The sequence below is a fragment of the Stegostoma tigrinum genome, chromosome 3 (assembly GCF_030684315.1).
Source record: "Stegostoma tigrinum isolate sSteTig4 chromosome 3, sSteTig4.hap1, whole genome shotgun sequence".
NCBI classification, from domain to species: Eukaryota; Metazoa; Chordata; class Chondrichthyes; order Orectolobiformes; family Stegostomatidae; genus Stegostoma; species Stegostoma tigrinum.
In genome coordinates this window covers 17657711-17680308 of record NC_081356.1, presented here as the reverse complement: position 1 = coordinate 17680308, position 22598 = coordinate 17657711, and the positions used below count along the sequence as shown (strand labels likewise).

The 22598-nt window shown below is 40.2% G+C and overlaps 1 protein-coding gene across 1 annotated transcript; it reads left to right on the top strand.

The window, feature by feature from the left end:
- The first annotated feature begins 974 nt into the window (after window positions 1-974).
- cdc37l1 (cell division cycle 37-like 1) lies at window positions 975-21068 on the top strand. Its single transcript, XM_048528167.2, has 8 exons — window positions 975-1225; window positions 8613-8894; window positions 10537-10627; window positions 11545-11660; window positions 14699-14821; window positions 15740-15922; window positions 17142-17213; window positions 18224-21068. The coding sequence occupies exons 1-8, from the start codon at window positions 1088-1090 to the stop codon at window positions 18329-18331; spliced, it is 1113 nt and encodes a 370-aa protein (XP_048384124.2). The 5' UTR covers window positions 975-1087; the 3' UTR covers window positions 18332-21068.
- The last annotated feature ends 1530 nt before the right edge of the window (window positions 21069-22598 follow it).

The window sequence follows — 22598 nt, the reverse complement described above, 5'->3', positions numbered from 1 at the left end:
TTGGAGGGCCAAAGGGCCTGTTCTTGTGCTGTAGGTTTCTTTGTTTCTTAAATGAATTGTAATAATGGGAAGTAAATATGAGGTGAGAAACCAGAAAATTATAAAAGTTTAGTTGCCATAAAAGGAAGACGAAACAACAATAAAGCTGGAAAAAATAATTCTGATGAAGAGGCACCATACTTAAATGCTAACTCTGCTTTCTTCCCAAAGATGCTGCTTCCCATAGACCTATTGAATTTATCTAGCAACATTTGTTTTTATTTAGAAAAATCAAAGTAGGAAGAAATATGAAAATATGGAAGAGCATCTGTCATGTTAAAAGAGGCAGATAAATGGGTGATAATGATAGGGGTGAATGGTTTTGAATATGAGGGGCAAATAGATTGCAATGATTTGAATAGAACTAACAGTGCCAAATACATTGCAACGTTGATGAGTCAGAATTGGAGTGTACTTTAGGAAAGTCTGTTGCCCCATTTCTCTGGAGGTTGTAAAGTGTTTCCCAGCTCAAACTGTTTAGCAATGTTACTACGTAGCTCTCGAGTAGGTGGGTGTTGAACCCGGGTCCGCTGGTCTAGAGATAACAAAGTGTGGAGCTGGATGAACACAGCAGGCCAAGCAGCATCTTTAGGAGCAGGAAAGCTTTTGTGCTCCTAAGATGCTGCTGGGCCTGCTGTGTTCATCCAGCTCCACGCTTTATTATCTCGGATTAGCCAGCATCTGCAGTTCCCATTATCCCCTGGTCCAGAGGTAGGGGCCATGCTACAGCACAAGTAGAGCTCTTGTCTGGAGGGCATGGTTGAAAAAAACCCGAATTTTTGCAATGAATCTGTTCAGAGATGGTAGTACACACCTCTGAAGCAGGTGGGACTTTCCGCGACGGACTGCGCCACGGACGGCATCGTATCGACGGAGACAGCCGGACGACTTCGGTGCTAATGCGCAGGCGCGGAGAGGAGGGCGCCGAGGAGGCGGGCCGGCGGGAGGGTCACGTGACCCCAGGCCGGCTCCGATCACGTGGCCCCAGTACCGCTCCGATCACGTGACCCCGGGCGCTTTGTTACACTGAGACCGGGCCCGGGGTTCCATGATGCTGATGATGATGATGGATTACCGGCCTGGCTTTCCCGCAATCGCTTCAGACGACGACGACGACGACGAGGAGGAGGAAGAGGAGGACGGACAGCGACATAAACTCCTCCCCAACATGGCGTGTCCGAGTCAGGTACTGTCCTTCACCAGGGCTGACCATCTTGTCACTGACCCCAGGAGCTAGTTGCACATTAACGTCATTCACCCTGCAGCAAAAAAGAAAGCACCCCCTCCCACTCCACCCCCCCGACCATCCCCAGTGTCTGGATCGGCCGTACGGCTGTAGGATTATCCCTGGTCAACCTCCACTAGTGTTCCCCTTTCCAAAGCGTTGTACTGTCTCTGGTGCCAGAGCAAGAGAACAGATCGTACTGGTAACAGAACCCCAGTCAGAAGTTGTTGAAAACTGTTGACAACGCATCAAAGAAATGCAGAACTTTACATAGAACTCTGTGTGTGTATCGGGAGATGGGGTGAAGGATAAAGCTTAGAGTTACATGGTTTCAGGAGCTATGGAGGAAAGAACAGTGAATATTAGAGCCTCAACCATTCTTTACTTCCACTCAAAACTGTCTGTGGAAGCTGGATGATAACACAAGTAGAATTTGTGGCCAGAGAAGTGATACAGTAGGATGAAACTCTGATTCATAGGTTGTCCCTGAATAAAGCTGGAACAAATATCCTTGTGGGATGCTTAATTGGAGTTAAGGGGAATGGCTTAAACTAATATCCTGTGGATATTGATCTAGCAAGTATACGGAGAACCATAAAGGGTAGGTGGGAACTGAACTAAGAATAATAGATGAGGAATTAGATTTTTCTAATGTAAAACTGACAGCGTGGTATTAGAATGTAGATGTTAATGACTGTTGGCCCTGTTCATCTTTCCTGAAATATTACCTGAGGTGATATTTTTTGATGTGGCGATGTTTCCCCTGACTTTTTTGTTCTTGGAATGTAGGTATCACTGGCTGGGCCAGCATTTAATGCCCATCCCTAATTCGCCTTGAAGTAATCACAATGTTAGGAACAGATATTGAATCAGACAACATAGAATCTGTGAGATAAACAAAGGGACAAAAAAACATTCGTGAAGGTAGCATATAGACCACCAAACAGTAGTGGTGATGTTGGGAATGATGATGTGGAGTTGCTAGTGTTGGACTGGGATGGACAAAGCCAGAAGTCATAGGACACCAGGTTATAGTCTAACTGGTTTATTTGAAATCACAAGCTTTTGGAGTGCTGCACCTTTGTCAGGTGAAGTGATGAATAAGCACATCAACTGACAAAGGAGCAGTGCTCCTAAAGCTTTTGATTTCAAATAAACCAGTTAGACTATAACCCCGGTGTCCTGTGCTTCTGACAACGTTGGGAATGGCATCAAACCGGAATTCAGATGTATACAGTAATTATGAATGGCTTTCGTCTATATATAGATTGGATGAATCAAATTAGTCACAATACTGTAGAGGAGGAATTCCTAGACTGCATATGGAATGGTTTTCTGGACCAGTACATTGAGGAGCCAACTTGAGGACAGACTATCTAAGACTTGTTATTATGCCAATGAGAAAGGAAGAGTTGTCAGTGGAGTTGTGAAACTCCTTGGGGATGGGTGACTGTAACATGATAGAATTCTTCATCAAGATGAAGAGTGGGATAGTTGATTCTGAATCTTCAATAGGAAAAATATGATGGTGTGAGGTCTCACATGTCTATGCTGGATTGGGAAATGTCACTGGAAGTAATGACAATGGATAGGCAATGGTGTACTTGAAGCCTGTCACAATGAAGGTCAACGTACCATTTGCCGCCTTTACCACCTGCTGCACCTGTATGCTTACCTTCAGCAACTGGTGCACAAGGGTACCCAGGCCCTGCTGTACACCCCTCTCCCAACTTACAACCGTTTGGGTAGTAATCTGCTGCCTTGTTTTTCTTTCTGAAGTGAATAACCTCACATTTATCCAAATTATACTGTATCTGCCATTGATTTTCCCACTGACCCAACCTGTCGAGATCCTGCATCCTCGCCACAATTAACCCTCCTACACAGCTCGGTATCATCTGCAAACTTGGAGATGTTGCATTTTGTTCCCTCATCCAAATCATTAGTATATATTGTGAATAGCTGGGGTAACACTGATCCCTGTGGCACCCCACGAGTTATTGCCTGCTGATTTGAAAAGGACCCATTAATTTTTACTCTGTTTCCTCTCTGCCAACCAGTTTCCTATTTGTGCCAATGTACTTCCCCCAATCCCATGGGGTTTAATAGCGTGCATTAATCTCTTATCCTAACTAAAGTACCCCACAACATTCTTAAATGTCATTTCACCTTTTTTTAAACTTGATGGATTGTTTGGAAAACAGTGTTCAAGATCCAAATTTATATCTTTGTTAATAATGAATTACCTGTTCCTTGGATCTTACCCTTGCTGTGTATCAAGTTTTGTTGACCATTAATTTTTGTGCTGTATTGTTCACAGATTAATAAATGGGCAAAATCATTACTTCTACCCACCTTCTGCAGTGAAGGCAGGAAAGAAGGCTCATGACAAGCTGGCGTTTATTGAAAAGGGATAAAAATAAGAAAGTTTTGCTATAATTGTAGCAGGCTTTGTGCAACATCTCGAATGCTATGTATAGTTTTGGCATCTGCATTTTAGGAAGGAAATACATACATTGGAGATGAAACAGTGAGAGTTCATTAGATAGTTTTACCGTACATTCATAGGAGCCAGTGATGAGAAGCTGAGCAAATTGGGTCTATATTAACTGGAGTATAAAACAATGAGAGGTAAAATGTACAATGTTCTGAAGGGGCTTGATTAGATAGTTACTCCTAGGTTGTTTCTGGAGAATCAAAAATACTGAAGCGCAATTCTCTGAGGCAAGTAAGATTTGCGCCACACAATTGCCAGACTATGACCATCACTAATAAGAGACAATCCAAGCACCACCCTTGACATTTAATAGTGTTACAATCACTGAATCCCCCACTGTCAACATTCTGGAAATTCAACTGGACTCACCACTTAAACATAGCAGCTACAAGAGGTCAGAGGCTATTATGGCGAGTAACTCACCTTCTGACTCCTCAAAGCCTGTCCACCATCTAGAAGGCACAAGTTAGGAGTGTGCTGGAATACTCCCCGCTTGCCTGGATGAGTCCAGCCCTGACAACCTTCAAGAAGCTTAACACCATCCAGGACAAAGCAGCCTCCTTGATTGGCACAACATCCACAAGTATCCAATCTCTCCACCACTGACACTCAGTTGCAACAGTGTGCATTATCTGCAAGGTGTGCTGCAAAAATTCACCAAACATCTTGGACAGCACCTTCCAGACCCACGACCACTTCTGTCTAGAAGGATAAGGGCAGCAGACATATGGGAATACCACTACCTTCAAGTTCCCCTCCAAGCCGCTTGCCATCGTGACTTGGAAACACATTGCTGCCCCTTCGCTGTCACTGGGTCAAAATCCTGGAATTCCCGTCCTCATGGCATTGTGGATTAACACACAGCTGCTGGACTGCAGCAGTTCAAGAAGACAGCTCACCACCACCTTCTCAAGGGCAGCTGGGGCTGGGCAAAAAAGACTGGCTAGCCAGCAACGCACACATCTCACAAAATGAATAGATTTTTTTAAAAAACTATGGTTTTGATTCTTAAAAAGCCCTCCAAAATTGGTTTAGTGTGTCAACTGTATCCAGATCAGCACTTCCTCCACATGCTTGCTGTCACAGCAAATGTGATGCATTGGTCCTGGAATATTACAGTATGGATATTTCCCCACTCCTGTTTGGAATGTTGCTAGAATTCAAGCCAAAAAATGCTTTTGAAGAACATATCACCCCTTGAGCCTATTCTGTCACTTCAGATCGTGGCCACATGTCATCCTCAATTGTAATTTCTGCCCAATACCCATATCCTTTCAGAGATAACAAGGTGTAGAGCTGGATGAACACAGCAGGCCTAGCAGCATCAGAGGAGCAGGAAGGCTGACGTTTCAGGCCTAGACCTTTCTGAAAAGAAGCCCATATCCTTTCATTTCTTTTGCGGCCGCAAATTTATTGACTGCAGCTTCAAATGCAATAAATGATATCCATACCCACCTGGGATGGAGAATTCCATAGATTTTCAACTCTCCCAAGTGGCTGATGTAGTCAGGCCACGATCTCTAATTTTAGAGCCTTTCTTGTGACTTTAGTGAGTATAATATGCCAATAATTATGCCTCACTGTTCAACAAAAATGTGTAAGTGTATGAAACTCCCAATCATTTCACCAAAATCCAGTTTTTCTGCTATCCGGATCAAAACAAATTAACACCAGGCTTTGTCCATAATGGTAGAAATAACTATATGCTAATATTTAACCTAATATTTAAGTGACAGTTTAAAAAAAAATCCATTTTATGCAACTTGAACTATACTCTTTCAAAACCCAAACATACATACATTTGCAGTTTAAGAAGGAAGAATTGTTTAACACACATACCATGGCTGGAGTGGAACGTAGAGAGGATAAATAAAATCAAAAGTACAGACCATGAGGTGGGAAGTCGCTTTTTATTCCTCGCTCAGTCCTCTTGATTTTTAAACATGGTACTGTGCTGCTGTCTATACAGTGATGGTTCTTAATTCAACAGTTAATTCGGTGAACTTGGATCTTTTCTTTCGTAAATTCTTTCTTTTAATCCTTTTCTTTTGCCCCCAGGTGAAGAGAGGGGTTTGTCATCTGCCTGCTGGCTCTGGATGATTTTTCACTCTAAGCTGTTCTTGGCACTTAGAGCTTTTTATTACAACAGTTCAACAAACAGAGTTGTTGCCAGGCAGAATTTCCTGAACTGAAAAGATTCTTGGTGCTCTTTGGTCTCAACCTCAGTTTTTTGCTTTGCAAAAGCAGTATTGTACTGCAGAACTCAACAATGTCCTGCACTTGATTTTCAAGTTGTAAACAATTTTCCAGGTATTTCAGTTGCAGCAGTCCAACTTCCATTTCGGTTTAAAGTTTCAGCATGTGCCCTGTCAAGCCCTCTTGGAATATTGTGTTTCAATGCAATCGCCTTTTATTATTCTTAACATCAGAGAGCGTGGGCCTATATTTGTCATAGGATAATCCCCTCAATCCCCAGAATGAATGTAGTGAGCTTCCATTGCCTTATGGGTAAACAAAAGCGTAGCCGCCCTTGTGTACAAAGACTAAAACTTGTAGTCAGCCTCTCCAAAGCTCTGCCATATTTCAAGGCTTTCTTTGTCACAGCCCAATCCTTTGCCATGAAACCAACATGCATTTGCATTCCTCATTAGACGCTGTTGCTGTATATTAAATTTCTGGTTCATGTGCAAGGATGGCATTTGATTTTTCTTTTCTCTCTCTTTCTAAAAATGGTTCACTGCTGGAAGTTTGTTGCAGTGTAGGCACTGCAGTTGTGTTCTGTTCACGAATGTCCCTGCTATTGCAGTTATGAGACACTACCTGCGATGCCATCTTTATCAAAATTTATTAATAGAAGTGTTTGTTTTTAATCATCTTACTTTTCATGTTTTTTAACTAATGTGATCTAGTTTGAGTCTGGTTAAATTGAATATTTACTTGTAGCATGGCCTACTGCCAAGCCTTGTGCTCTGTCTTCCAGGTCCAGACTGCTATTTTTCCTGGGACCCTGTACTTGGTACTGGTTTTGGAGTGGATCAATGTAAGATCCAACTCAGCATTTTACTTAATTTTGCTGGCAAGGGGTTGTCATTTTGACTGTGACAGTGCACTTTTTGTCTCCCTAACTCAAAAATTAGAATGACATTTGCAGTGTATGTAATCTGAAACTTAAAGGATTGTGAGACTACTTTAAATATGCACCTTGCCCAACTTTTTATTTCTAGCTAAAAATGAGGTCCAGGCATGCAGGACAGTGCATCTGTGATGTCAGCATGATTTGCAATATGTTGCATATAAACTGACTGTTCGATCAGATTTCTGGTTATGAAAATGATGGACATTGAAGTACCTTAATCAGTTGATGGCTTCTGACTGCAACAGCCCAAACTGAACCAAAAGTGACAGAAAAGTTGAAAACCCTCTTAATAATTTTCAAAAAGCAGAGCATTGGATCAGATTTTTTTTTAAAAAAATTCAATGAAAGAGCAAATGATCTAGGGTGTGGTGTTTCCTGTAATGACCTTTAGTTTTACAGAGGTGCTTCTGTGGCATGTGTTGGTGTACATGTTATGTTTTCTGTCGATGTAGGGGGTGAGGGAAGTACATTATCATGGACAAAAACAAAACACTCTTAAAGTTCTTCCTTTTTCCCAAAATAGTATGAATGATGGAGCAATTGGATCTTTCATCCCTTTGATTTTTGTTCAATAATAGTATTAAAGGATAAGGAGCAAAGTTGCAGATCATTCTTGATCTAATGGAATGGCAGAACAGATTGGAGGGCTGATTGCCATATTTCTGACCCTAGATTTCAAACTGTGGGGTCTTCTGACTGTGTACAGTGACTACAGAGTTACAGTTGCCATGACTTAGCAGGTGCCTTGGTGTTCACAAGGTTAGTGATAAAAGTTTTATGCACTACCTTCTTTTAGAGACACCAGCAGAATGTGGAAAGAGCTGACATTTCATTGCAGCACTGATAGAAAAAGCGAAAAGTTTTTGAGAATGTTTTCTTTTGGATAAGATGATAAAGGAGGCCCTGTCTACCACCCCTGTGAACATGAAAGACCCCATAGCATTGTTTGAAAAAGAACATGATGTTAAGGAGAAACCTCTAGCCAGAGCATGGTGAACCTATGGAATTCACTGCCACAGAATGCTGTGAAAGCCAGGTCATTGCGTATATTTAAGATGAAGATAGATGGGTTCCTGATTGTCAAGGGGATCAAGGATTACGGGGAGAAAGCAGGTTAATGGGGTTGAGAAACTTATCAGCCATGATTGAACAGCAGAGCAGACTTGATGGGCTGACTGCCCTAATTTCTGCTCCTGTATGTTATGGTCTTATCAGTTTCTTGGTGTCCTTTGATTAATATCAGTGAAGTAATTATATTGTTAACGCTGTTTGTGGGGATCTTCAGTGTAAAGTGTTTCCTACTTTACAGTGATAATGGGAACTGCAGATGCTGGGGAATCCAAGATAACAAAGTGTGGAGCTGGATGAACACAGCAGGCCAAGCAGCATCTTAGGACCACAAAAGCTGACGTTTCGGGCCTAGACCCTTCATCAGAAAAAAGGTGCTTTTGTGCTCCTAAGATGCTGCTTCGCCTGCTATGTTCATCCAGCTCCACACTTTGTTATGTCCTACTTTACAGTGACTACATTTCAGAAGTATTTAATTAACTGCATAACGTTTTGGGACATCCTGAAATTGTTTTTGATATGACAAGGTATGGTGGTCAAGATTGTCCACATGCCATGCTGCAAAATTTAGATACAGTCCTGTGTTGTTCAGTTTAAATAATTGAAGTCTTTTGATGCTTGTTAATCTGCTGCATATGTATTCCTAGGTTTGCATGAGTGGAGTAGATGGTGTTTGTCACACGCAACAGGAATTGGTGAAGAAAACAATGGAATGTGGCTGGAGGCTTGCTGAAGCTCAGCAGAGACTTTGTGATTTGGAGCTGCACAATTCTGAGTCTTTGGAACAAGAACGGGCCAAAGCGCAGGTTGAATTCTGGGAGCTGAAGCAAAAAGAAGATGAATGGAGGCAAAAGGAGGAAGAGCTAACTTGGAATGAGAGGCTAAGTTCATGGAACATTGATACAGACAGTAGGGAAGGTTTTAATAAGGTACAGTATATATTTCCAACTCTTAATCAGAGTAAAGGGAGCATGAGAGCAATGTGATTATGTTGCGAAAAATCGAGAGAATTTTAATTCAAAACCACCATTGCAGCTTGAGAACTTGCATGCGGTATCTTTATTTCTTTTTTCTAATAAACTATGAAGCTATAAAACAAAAGTTTAAGTAGACTGATTCTGCAATTCAAGGTAGACTTTCTGTCAGTGGTGTTGTTAATTAAAACTCCTGAACAGTAAGTAGCATTTGATTTTTCTAAAATCAAATTAGTTTTGTGATTTGAGCACCTAATGTGCAAACAGACAGCAGATCAAACCGCAATAGCAATCATTCTGCCAACTGTTAGTGGATATAACAAGGTGTACAGCTGGATGAGCACGGCAGGCCAAGCAACATCAGAGGAGCAGGAAAGCTGACGTTTCGGGCCTAGACCCTTCTTCAGAAAAATGATTTTTTTTCTTCATTTTTCTGAAGAAGGGTCTAGGCCCAAAACGTCAGCTTTCCTACTCCTCCGATGCTGCTTGGCCTGCCGTGCTCACCCAGCTCTATACCTTGTTATCTCAGATTCTCCAGCATCTGCAGTTCCTGCTATCTCTGTTAGCAGATATCCTTCTGTACCTAAAAGCTTGGCTGACGATTTATACTGCTTCTGAGAGAGGGCTACATAGTTGAAGATATTGACTTTTAAATGGGTTATGAACTGTGGGACTGCAGAATGGTAATATAGACTCATACCTATGCCTGTCACTAAGACCCTCTTCTTTCATTCTTTAGGAATGACACTGGGAGGTTAAAAACTGTGCCTAGAAGAATATCTGGTTCCCCATTACTCTTAATGGTTCTTAATTCCTTCTGCGTTGTCCCATTATCTGCAATGTCTTTGTCTCATAGCATCATAGAGCTGTATAGCATAGAATCAGACCCTGCGGTCCCACTCATCCATGACGACCAGATATCCCAAATTCATCTAGTCCCGTTCGCCAGCAATAGGCCCTTGGCCCTCCAAACTTTTTCTATTCATGTACCCATCCAGATGCCTTTTAAATCTTATTATTGTACCAGGCTTCACCACTTCCTCTGGCACCTCATTCCATACACGCACCACCCTCTGTATGAAAAAGTTGGTCTTCGTTCCCTTTTAAATTTTTCCCCTCTCACCTTAAACCAATTTCCTCTAGTTTTGGACTCCCCTGTCTTGGGGGAAAAAGCCTTGGCTGTTCACCCCATCCATGTCCCTCATGCTTTTATAGACCTCATCCCTCAGCCTCCGACACTCCAGGAAAAATAGCCCCAGCCCTAATCAACCTTTTCCATATGGCTCAAACCCTCTGACCATGGCAACATCGTTGTAAATTTTTTCTGAACCCTTTCAGATTTCAATCTTTCCAATGGCAGGGAGACCAGAATTGAGTACAGTATTCCAAAAATGACCTAACCAATGTACTTACAGCTGCAATATGACCTTCTAGCTCCTATATTGAATGCATTGACCAATAAAGGCAAGTATACCAAACACAACCTTCACTATCCTGTCCACCTGCAATTCCACTTTCAAGGAATTATGAACCTGCACTCGAACGTCTCTTCTAGAGATTTAGCTTTTTCTTTCTTAGTCTGTTCTTCTTTTTACAGAGTGTGATCAACAAAAAGTGTAAAGAAGCAGAGGAAGATGGAAAAAATGTAACTTTTGTACAGAGATATCACCAGCAGATCAGGCACTTTGGTAAGTAAACAGCTCTTTAGCTGTTGAAGTGCACAGTGTGTACTCTCAATGTACATTTGTAAAATAACCAATTCTTACCAAAGCAAACTAGGAATCGCACAGTCTACCTTCCCAAAAAGACACTGGCAACATGTGCACACCACATGTTACGCAACCTCTGTTATGAAGGTGAATTTTTAATGTAAAAGAAACAAGTAATTCACTGAATAGCTATACTGATATCAATGATTTGCCAGATGAGCTCATGGAAATACTGATTTCTTTGCAAATTTGGAAAGATATCTAAGTCAATTCACCTGTCAATGAAAATACTAATTAACTGTTCTGAACGGTGCAGTGAGAATTTGAATCTCCCTTCCATCCTTGAATATTAAATCGGTAATAAATTAGTGAAATTATGTATTTTGCAAAAGTCGCATCTTAAGATTTTGCTTTTAAGACATTTTAAAAATAGTTGCACTTCATTCTGGAATAGTAAGGTTTGTATTTCCTGTTTAGCCAAATGTGTTCCCAATGCACTGCCGTGTCAGTTTTAAATTGCTAAAATCCACACAAGGCCTTTCCTTTTCCCTTTTCTGTAACCACTGCAGCCCTACAACTCTGCAATAAGAAAGAAGCCATCCGAATGTAAACTGTAGCAGCCCATACATGGTTACAACTGAGTACTGTCAATGCAATCTAATATTTAGTATTTAGGAAATGAAACAATTATGTTTAAACTGGCACGCTGCATTATTTAGATCGATTCAATTGGCTACGAAATCTGTTTAACTACGCTTCCATTTCCCAACTACTGTGTAATAATGGAACAGGCAGGAGTTCTTACTGCAAAATAAATATTTAGTTTATGTTGTGTCATTGTTTTTGAAGTTTGAGAAATCATTCAGTGAAGTTTCCCACTTCCTCTCTCATTGCAGGCATGTTGAAACGATGGGTTGATAGTCAGAGATATTTATCGGATCATCCTCACCTCATTTGTCAAGATACTGCTAATTATCTAATAAACTGGTGTTTTAATTTGAAGAAGGAAGAGGTAAGCCAGAACCAAAAATGAATTTTAGCAAGAAATAGTGGGAACGGCTGATGCTGCAGAATCTGAGATAACAAGGTGTAGAGCTGGATGGACACAGCAGGCCAAGAGCAGGAAAGCTGACATTTCGGGTCAAGACCCTTCTTCAGAATTTTAGCAATGTAGGTTTAATCCACACTAATTGTTCGTTTCCCTGGGCTTTGCTTATTTTTCTACTGTGTAAGTTAGTGATCGATACTCAGCTGAACAGACTTGAAACAATGAAACAAAATAAGGGTTGCAAACATTATAGAAATAAAATGAAAACAGAAAATGTTGGAGGTATTCAGAAAAGCCCAAAGTACTTTTAGGGGTAGAGATGTTTAATTATTTTTCATTGAATAGTCCGGGCACCCTCTTTATAAGACCATAAGAAATAGGAACAGGAGTAGGCCATTCAGTCCCTCAAGCCTGCTTCACCATTCAATAGATCATGGCTGATCCAATATTTCTTGTGTCTGTTTTCCTCATAACTCTTGATTTCATTACTGATCAAGAATCTTACCTACCTCAACCTTAAATATATGCAAGGACTCTGCTCCCACAGCCCTCTGTACCAAGGAGTTCCAAAAACACCCAACCTTCTGAGAGAAGAAATTCCTCTTCATCTCATTCTTAAATTGGTACCTCTTAATTCTGAGACTATGTTCTTTGGTTTTAGACTCCCCCATAGGGGAAAACATCCTCTCAGCATTTACCCTGTCAAGCCCCTTTAATATTCCGATATGTTTCAATGAGCTCATCTCTCATTCTTCTAAACTCCAGTGACGAGAATCTTAACCTGTTTAGCTTTAGCTCATAAGACAATCTCTCCATAGCAGGGATCATTCTAATGAACCTGTTGAGTGACACTCTCATGGAAATAACATTTGAAAATTACTCCATTATTTTGTTGAGGTGTAAGGAAGTAACTTAAGTGCACTCAACTGCATTATAATCCAGTAACTGTTTGTTATTGTACAACTGAAATCAATTCCAGATGTGCCCAATTCTCCAGTAGCGTTCAGTGCAAGATTTTTAAAATGTTTTGAAGTAATTTAAATTGTACAGCTATTTTGAGCTTTTTATGCATGGTGAGTATTTGATATGCATTCTGCAAGGCTGATTATTGATCATATAGTTGAGTATGGGTGAAGAGTTATATTTTGATCTATGATAGCCAACCTGTCTTAAACTTAATATTAAATATAAATTCAGGCAGACAGTACATCTGGTGTGAAGTCTTATGGGAGAACCGATTAAGGTTCTGCTTGACCTAGCTGTTGATTTTCTTTCAGTAACATTATGATATAAGTATCTTTATAGAGTCTTTTGTGAAATAATGATTCAAGCTTCACCTTTAAATGTTTTTGTTTCCAGTTCTCCCTGCTTCCTCAAGATTTCATAGAGTTTGATGTGACTAATTGAATATCATTGTGTTTCAATTTGCAAAATTGGGTTATTACATTTTATTTAATTATTAAGGAAAAGGGCAAATTATTTTTCTGAACTGGCTAATTATCAAATGCATGCTTTTGTCCCACAAAAACATAGTTGAGAATACCATCACTGCTATCTTTGAGAGTTGGTGCAGTGTTATTTGATCTCATGGAAATGCCACATTTTCTGTCATCACTAGCATTTCCTAACTATTGTGAAAAAGGGATTCATAAAAAGGAGAAAAACTTTGTCATCTGTACAGTAAAATACAGTGAGACAGAGCTAAGGATTAGATTGATGATTTGGAATCTGATTAAAACCCAACAATTCAGGGTTAAAAAGAAACTATATTACAAGTTATTTTAAGACTAGGTTTACTCGGATATATTTCACCAGAGTAATAGAATAAAGCCTTTGTTGAGTAAGAATGTTGACCTAGTCAGAGCCCCAGAAGAGGAGAGGAATACAAATGGGACTTTGAGACTAATGAGGATTGTGTACAGAGAGCAAACTCATGACCAATACTGGGCATCACTGGAAGTATGTTTTCCTGGCAGCAAAAAGGTATGTGACACTGAGGTCAGAATGCAAGAAACACTTTATGTAAATGGAATGAAAAATGACAAATAGTGCAGTGGTGCTTTTATCCTTGCACAGTGAATTGCTCCATGTTTAACCCAAGCCTATGCTGCAATGATTTCATTCATCTGGTGGCATTTATCATTTTGACTGGAAAGGAATGGACGGGTTTAGCGTACAGCTTACCTTATGCCCTCCTCAAAAAAGAGAACTTGTTCACTGGAGATAGTAGGAACTGCAGATGCTGGAGAATCTGAGTTAACAAGGTGTAGAGCTGGATGAACACAGCATGCCAAGCAGCATCAGAGGAGCAGGAAGGCTGATGTTTCGAGCCTAAACCCTTCTTCAGAAATGGGGGAAGGGAAGAGGGATCTGAAATAAATAGGGAGAGAGGGGGAGGTGTATAGAGGAGAAGATAGGTGGAGAGGAGACAGATCGGTCAAAGAGGCAGGGTTGCAAGAACAGCAACTCGTATTCCACTTGGGAACCCTGTAGTCCAATGGTACCAATGTGGACTTCACAAGCTTCAAAATCTCTCCTCCCCCACCGTATCCCAAAACCAGCCCAGCTCGTCTCCGCCTCCCTAACCTGTCCTTCCTCCCACCTATCCCCTCCTCCCACCTCAAGCCGCACCCCCATCTCCTACCTACTAAGCTCATGCCACCCCCTTGACCTGTCCGTCCTCCCTAGACTGACCTATCTCCTCCCTACCTCCCCACCTACACTCACCTTTACTGGCTCCATCCCCTGCCTCTTTGACCAGTCTGTCTCCTCTGTACCTATCTTCTCCTCTATCTTGTATCCGCCTCCCACCCTCCTCTCTCCCTATTTATTTCAGACCCCCCTTCCCTTGCCCCATTTCTGAAGAAGGGTCTAGGCCTGAAACGTCAGCCTTCCTGCTCCTCTGATGCTGCTTGGCCTGCTGTGTTCATCCAGCTCTACACCTTGTTATCTCCTTGTTCACTGGAGCTCTCCTGTGACCTACTTCCTTGTTGTATTTACAGAAACAAGCACTGATGGAACAAGTGGCACACCAGGCTGTTGTGATGCAGTTCATTATAGAACTGGGCAGAAGTCTTCAGGAAGATCCTCGTGGCTGCTTCAGACAATTTTTTGAGAAAGCAAAAGTAAATATCTAAAAAATAAGGGGGTGAGGGAAGAGCTCAAGCTTCCATTTTAGAGCTCCCTCTCCACAGATAGTGGTGATTCTCACTATAATATCCATTCTGTGCTCTGTATATTAAAACTGGTGTATTAAGTTTCCATTAGTCTAAGTGTTACGTAACTGCTTTCTTCAATATCTAGTCCATCTTTGTGTCCTCAAAGCCTGTGGATGTCAGAAGAATCTACTTAATGAAAGTTTTTCCATCCTTTCTTGCACTGCATCCTTTTATTGTTGGCGCTGATGATTAGAGAATTTTCAGTGAGTTATGTGGGTAGCTCTGTCAAGGTTATATTGCATTAATTTCTTTTGAATGTAGAATCATAGAGGTCTACTGTGTAGAAAAAGGCACTTCAGGCCATCAAGCCTGCAAGTCAAAAACAAGGACCTAACTATTATAATCCCATTTTCCATCCATCAGCTTGTACGCATTGGCATTGCAAATTAATATCTAAATTATACTTCAATGTTAGGAGGGTTTCTGCGTCTATCATTTTTACAGGCTGTCAGTTCCAGATTCCCACCACCGCCTTTTCTTATTCCCCTCATGCCCTCATAATGTAGTAATATAAATTATAAGTACTAAGTTAGGAATGGACTTCATGAGCCAAATGGCCTGCCTTGGGTTAAAAGCTGTTGTGACTTTTAGGCATCTATCATGCCTGTGCTGTTTCTTCGCGAACACAAACTAAACTACTGTTAAGTCGTCTTGTATTTACTTGTGGCTTATTGATGCCTGCCTCAAGCTACTCTGTGGGCAGTTGTAATTGTGATTGACTGAGAACAAGCTCACTATTGTCCTAAAATACTCAATCTGGTTCAGCTAAAGGTAAACTTGACATTACTTTTTCTGTTTCTCACTACCCCCCCCACCTCCACAAAGATAGCTGAAGAAGGTTATATGGAAGCATTTAACACTGAACTAGCAGAGTTTATCCAACGGGTTCGTGAATTTGCAGAAACCAAGACTGCGGAAACAGTAGCGATACATAATGTGGCCCAGCATTTGAATCACCTGGATGTTCGTGGTATGCCCCCAAGGGAAGTGTTTGAATCTTTACCACTGGTAAGCACCAGGCATGTTTTTTTTCTAAAAATAAACTGTATACATTGTCCTGCATCCATTTGGATGCTGATTTACATTGCAGCTCATGCTGGCAGCGAAATTTAATATTAATGAACTATGTGTGATTTTTGCTTTTGTGAGTGAACAAATATATAATTGCTCAATTCAACAAACCAAATGCTCGGGGTTGCTGCATTCAAAATAAGCATTCTGGGCCATGTTGTAAAACTTTAAAGGATCCAGAAAAGATTTGCGAGGATGTCCTAGATTGGAGGGTTTGATCCATAGGGAGTGGCTGAATAGGCCGGGGCTTTTTTCCCTGGAGCATCGGAGGCTAAGAAGTGACGTTATAGAGGTTCGTAAAATCATGAGGGGCATGGATAGGGTGAATAGATGAGGTCTTTTTTTTCCAGTGTAGGAGAGTCCAAAACTGTGGAGCATACGTTTGAGGTGAGAGGGGAAAGATTTCAAGGGAAACTGAGGTGTGACTTCTTAATGGTGAGGATGGTGCATGCATGGAATTTGCTCAGAGAGATGGTGGTGGCAGGCACAATAGGCATCTGAATGGGTACTTAAGTAGGAAGAGTTCAGAGGGATATGGGCCAAGTGCTGGCAAATGGAACTAGATCAGTTTAGGGTATCTGGTCGGCATGGATGAGCTGGACCAAAAGGTCTGTTTCTGTGCTGTATAACTTTATAGCTCTAGGTGGGCCTTTTAGTTCAAACTTTGTAATCCAGCTTTTTCATTTTATTTTATTGCCTCCTCCTGCATTGTAAGGAACACACACACTTTCCCAATGTATTTTCCTCATTTTCCTTTAGTTTATCCTGTCTTGGTTAATAACTCCATTTTTTTTTGTGTGTTCCCTTCAGCTTCATTCATTATCTTCCTCCTCTTTTGCTGCCTGAAAAGCAGTTCTTCCTGGGGAAGAACAAGTGGATGTTAAACCATTTAATTTGATTATCCTTGTTATTTCCACATTCACTTTACATTTCCTGCACATTGCCAGAAAACTGTTACTTCAACATTCACACTCTCTTCAAGCCTATCTTTCACACTATATACTTCATGCAGCTTTAATTCCTTGACTGGAAAATTGAACAGATCTAGGAAAAAACATTGTGCTTCCAATCAGTAACTGTCCCACTGTCCCAAACTGCTGATGGTTGGGATTGTGTTGATCGTCACCATTTACAATAGTTTATTTCTGCCTTTTAGGAACTCAAGCAGTGTTTTCAGTTGCAAGATGTTCACGTCCTTCAGAACATGCTGAGCAACATGGACCCACAGGTATGTTTTAAGAATATCCATTCTTTCAGCTTGATCAGATTTTATAAAATGTTTTCTCTTATTTATGATTTAGCCTCCTGTCTGCTGCTGTTCATCATAAAGGCTGTACTATTTCTCACAACGGTCAGGTTGAGTTGGCCCAGCTTGTAGCCTTTTTGTTTTAGAAAGAGAATTAGAAATTTAGATTCAGAACCTTTTGAACTCAAAGTAGTCTCATGTTTTGGCATCATATCATTGGAGTAACTGGACTTTGGTGTATATCATTGTCTGATCTCACTATGTATTGTCATAGATAGTCATCGAGGCAGACAGCATAGAAAAAGATCCTTCAGTCCAACTCATCTATTTGTTGATGGGGTACTAAATAGAAATTAGATGCTGCTTCTTCATTCTATATCCTTGATTCCCAACTCCATTTCCGCAAGAGAGAGGAAATCCGAGGAGAGTTACGTTGTATAATTTATGATGCAATTTATGGAGCATTTACTGAAGAGGAGAAAAGATTTTCATTTATGCAGAGTCTTTCACATGGTAATGAGACAGCTTTGAAATGCAGTCACTGTTCAGAGGCAAATTTAGCCGTCAGTATCTACATTAAGATCCAACAAATGGTGCCTTTTTTGGCTCTGGAAAGATTGATTGAGGGATAAACAATGGCCAATAAACTGGATGTATCCCCTGCTCAAGAGAAAGTCTTGTAGGATTTTTGACACCGCATTGAACAGGCAAGAAAGAGTTTTGGTTGAAGTTCACTCAATAAAATCTAGGACAGGCATACAACAATCAGTGTCTGCCAGCAGCCAGGTTGCATCTCATCTCTAACTTCAAAATCAATATTCATGTGGGACCTAAACTTTGATGTTGAAGAGCGTAAAATTCCTGTCTTTTTTTAAATTTCATTCCATGCAGTGATCACTTTGTCTTGATTTTCTATCACATCTTCTAGTTCTTTAATGCCAACAATGTACTTTTATTGTAAATGAGTTTAATTGCATTCCTGTCTACTACAGGTTGCTGAGCACTACTTGCAGCGCTGTATAGATGCAGGCTTAAGGATCTATAATACTAAAGAAGCCAAAGAAGAAAGAAATGAAGAACCTAAAATGGACATATCTTAACTGTTTGTCAATAACACTATTAGTTGATTGCATAAAAAAATTTCACGACAGTGGAAGAAAAGCCTGTTTTTGTATGTAACCATTGACTTGCCTGTGTGGATGCTGCACTTTATTTGGAAGGTTTGTTTAGAACAAAAAAAAATTGTATGATTTTGATGCATTCTAATCCTGGCTGTTTTGAAAAAGAATTTGCTAATCAACTTCTTCTGTCTTTTCCCCATTATACACATTTCAAGATATCTTCTGGCTTAGTTTTGCTAAGAGTCACTCAAGATTGCACAGTGTATCTTGCTAGTGTGCATATTTTGTCCTTCTTTATTATTGTGGTGATTAGATGCATACAGGTGTCTACAAGTTCCAGAAAACAATGGTAGGCCAGTCAGAAAGATTTACTCAATTGCAAATCAAGTTTTTTCACAAATAAAATGCAGAAAAGGGGCATGTGGGCTGGTGCCTTTAACTTTCACCGTGCAGACAACTGTTTAATAACAACAATGGTAAGCATGAAGCAGGTTTTCCCCACTCAGACTGACATTGCCAGTATTGATAGGGTACCGTGGGATGAGTTTCCTATCTGAGAAACAACTAGAAGTTGACAAACTGTGTAGACTGAAACACAGTCTTTTTTTAAAAATCAAATCAATATTGCTAGGGAATGGGAGAAATGATTTCTCTTTAGTAAGAAGTTCAAAGGACCCAAGCTCTCTCCATTTCAAAAGATACTGTTCGGTTGTTTTAAAAAAAACTCTTTTCAATTGATGACCGAGCGCTGATCTATTTCTTTAAGGAATCTTGTTTGAGCAGGTGTACCATTGACTAATTCTTAAAAAGCTGACCAGATAGTTGGTATTGGTTTCAAAGTATGTGCAAAGAACTAATAGTGACTGTTTTGTACGCACGCATTATTTCAGCCTTATTAATGAAAACTGAATGTAGACAGAATATGCAGAAGAGTGTAACTGTTTCAGTTATTTTTAACTATGACAGCAGCAGAGTTCCTTTACACCTGTATAGTAGAAAAGTGCACAGTTCATTGAAACAAAATCTATGTCACATAAAGAAATAATAAATCACAACGCAACAAATCCTGGGACACATGTTTGCAGAAAGTTGATGATGCAACGGAGTAATTCAGCCGGTCTGTGCTGCCATAGTATTCTGACACAGCTGTCCATCTTCCTCAGCGTAGGTCTAAATTACTAGAGCACAGAAATTTGAGTAACCAGTGAGAAATTGGGATGCACTGACTTGGCTTTTCAATTAACGTGTTTTACAAAATGAAACTTTTGGAGTATGGTAGGGTTGGGTTTCTCAAAAGCGAAGTGAGGTCAATGTTGGAGATTTGAACTTAAAACAAAGTGGTGGATCAACTTGGCAAGAGTGGAAGTATATGTGGAGCAAGAAGCCGTTAACACAGAGTTGAACAACACTTACAGGAACCATTAGACTCAACGTTAACTCTGTTTCTCTCTCTGCAGACCCTGTTGGACCTGCTGAGTTACTCCAGCACTTTGTCTTAATTTGTTTTTCATTTTGTTACCCGTGAAATTCTGTGTAGTTGGGATAGGAGTCGAAGATTTTACACAGGTTTTAGCAGACTTATGCAACTTGACTGACTTAAATTATGCTCAGTCACGAAAAATGATAATGCAGTTCATGAACAAATGTGTACATGCTCTGAAGAACAACTGGAAAAATTAAATTTGAGTTGGAGTTCCATGGTGGTAACAGGGCAACATGATATGCGATTAAATGAAGACCCTGGTGCTTGAGTGCGAGTTTGAAAACAGTTCTAAAAATCAGTTTTATTGTGAACTACCAGCCATCAATTTTATAGTGAGTTTCAAACATTGACAAAAAAAAATAGCGCAGATGCTGCAAATGAAAGAGAAACATAATACTGGGAAATGCTCAGGTCAACTTGCATTTATTGAGAGAAAGTTAATTTTTCAGGCTAATGACCTTCCATCAGAACTTAATCTGGGTTAATCCTTTACCAGTTTGAGGGTTTTCTCAATCCTGCATTAAGTCAGTCAGAACTACTGATTACTGAACTGTTTGTGGCCATTGAATGCGAACACTTTCCATATCAATCTCTACAAGTAAGCTGCACTTTTGATGAGTAAGAGCGCTCACCAAATTTTTCTACTAGTTTACTCTATGTAGATTTAAATAAAACCTTGATAGCAATTGGTATTAAAACAAGAAGCATTTTTTTTAATGAGCTCCCTTCACCCACCACTGGTATTTCAAATTTTGAAGGTTTCAAATGAATGAGAAATGCTTTAGATTGATGAACTTAATTTAATGACAATGAGATCTTTTCAGAAAATATATAAATGGCTGTAAATGCAGTTGATTTACTTTGTTTTCTCATCAATGTATTATTTGGAAATTAATTCAGAATGGTTTATGATTAAATGTTTAAGGGATGTATCCATAATACAAAGGAATGCTTTTTGGTTTGGTTTCAAATTGCAGTTTTGCACAGTCACAAGTTTTGACTTGCTTATAGACAAGTATAAATTGAAACAAGCAAAATTTCAACCTTAAATTGGTTCTAGTTGAATGTCAAGTTTACTTTAATTACAGTAGTTGTAATTAAATGGCTGCATTTTACATTTTCAGTAATAGTCTAATCCTTTCTGTATACAATGGCTGCGTTCATTTAGGGAGTAAAATACTGTACATGGAAACACCTAATTTATTAAATAACACCTTCAGGAATCTTTTTTAACTTGATCTCAAGCCAGTGTATTAATACTAAAACTATACTTTAATCTGAAAAGGTGGTGAAGGAACATAACCGTGACTGCACCTTCCTCAAGCACAGTAACCACCTTTGAACGGCACAAAAAGGAATCACAAAAGAAATCAATAAATTGAATTGTGGTATAGTGTGACCACCAGGTTGGTGGTAGTCTTTTGTCTTCCAATTCGTAAATGACATCTGCAATGCTGAATTAATAGGCTGTGGTTAAGTTTCTGATACGAATCTTGAAATTTTGATTTATTGGGAAGGGTTCCACAGCTCTGACTGGAGAAGCAAACAGCAACAATGAGAGATAGCAAGGTGTAGACTGGCTGAACACAGCAGGCCAAGTAGCATCAGAGGAGCAGGAAGGCTGACGTTTCGGGTCTGGACCCTTCTTCAGAAATGAAGAATTTCTTCAAAAATGAATCTCTACACCTTGTTATCTCAGATTCTACAGCATCGGCAGTCCCCACTATCTCAGCAACAATGAAATACTCCACTTCAGACAATAGAGGGAGCCATAGTTGAATACATTGCAACTAATACTGAACGTAGACTCGTAGATTCATATAGCATGGAAGTAGACAACTGCACCCCAGGTCTGTTTGGCAGTAGTCCCCATGACACTACCATTAACTGTATACATCCTGCCCTGGTTTGTCTTACCAAAATATAACACCTCATGTTTATCTAAATTAAACTCCATCTGCTGCTTCTTGGCATCTTTGGCCAATCTGATCAAAGCCCCATTGTACACTGAGATGATCATTGCTGTCCACGACACCACCTATTTTCGTGTCACCTGCAAATTTGTTAACCATACATCTTATATCCACACCTAAATCATTGAAATTATTGATGAAAAGCAGCGGACCCAGCAGAATAATTGTGGCACACCACTAGTCACAGGCCTCCAGTCCAAAGAGCTACCTTCAAGCCAATTTTTTATCCAATTGATTAGCTCCCCCAGATGCCTTGTGATCTATCTTTACTAGTCTACTGTGTGGAACCTTATTGAAACCCTTTTATGAAGTCCATGTAGACATCTACCACTCTGCCTTCATCAATCTTCTTTGTCACCTCTTCAAAACACTCAATTGAGTTAGTGAAACATGATTTCCCATACAAAGCTGTGTAGACAATCCATAATCAGTCCTTGCCTTTCATAATGTGTGCCCATCCTGTCTCTCAGAAACCCCTCCAATAACTTGCCCACCACTTCCATAAGGTTCACCGGTCTGTAGTTCCCTGGCTTTTCTTGACAGGCATTCTGAAATAATGGCACCACATTTGCCAATCTCCAGTCCTTCAGGATCTATCAGTGGCTGTTGGTAATACAAATATCTCAACAAAGGGACCGGCAATCTCTTTCCTAAGTACCCAAAAAGTTCTGGAGGAAACGTGATCAGGTTCTCGGTGATTTATCTACACTTCTGTGATTCCAGACCTCTAGCAGCTCCTCTTCTGTAATACAAACTCCTTTCAAGACATCACTATTTCCCCAAGCTCCCC

Coding starts and splice junctions, on each gene's coding strand:
- cdc37l1 (XM_048528167.2), top strand. CDS start 1,088: ATGATGCTGATGATGATGATGGATTACCGGCCTGGCTTTCCCGCAATC. Junction 1,226..8,612: donor ACATGGCGTGTCCGAGTCAG/GTACTGTCCTTC, acceptor ATGTATTCCTAG/GTTTGCATGAGTGGAGTAGA. Junction 17,214..18,223: donor TGAGCAACATGGACCCACAG/GTATGTTTTAAG, acceptor TGTCTACTACAG/GTTGCTGAGCACTACTTGCA.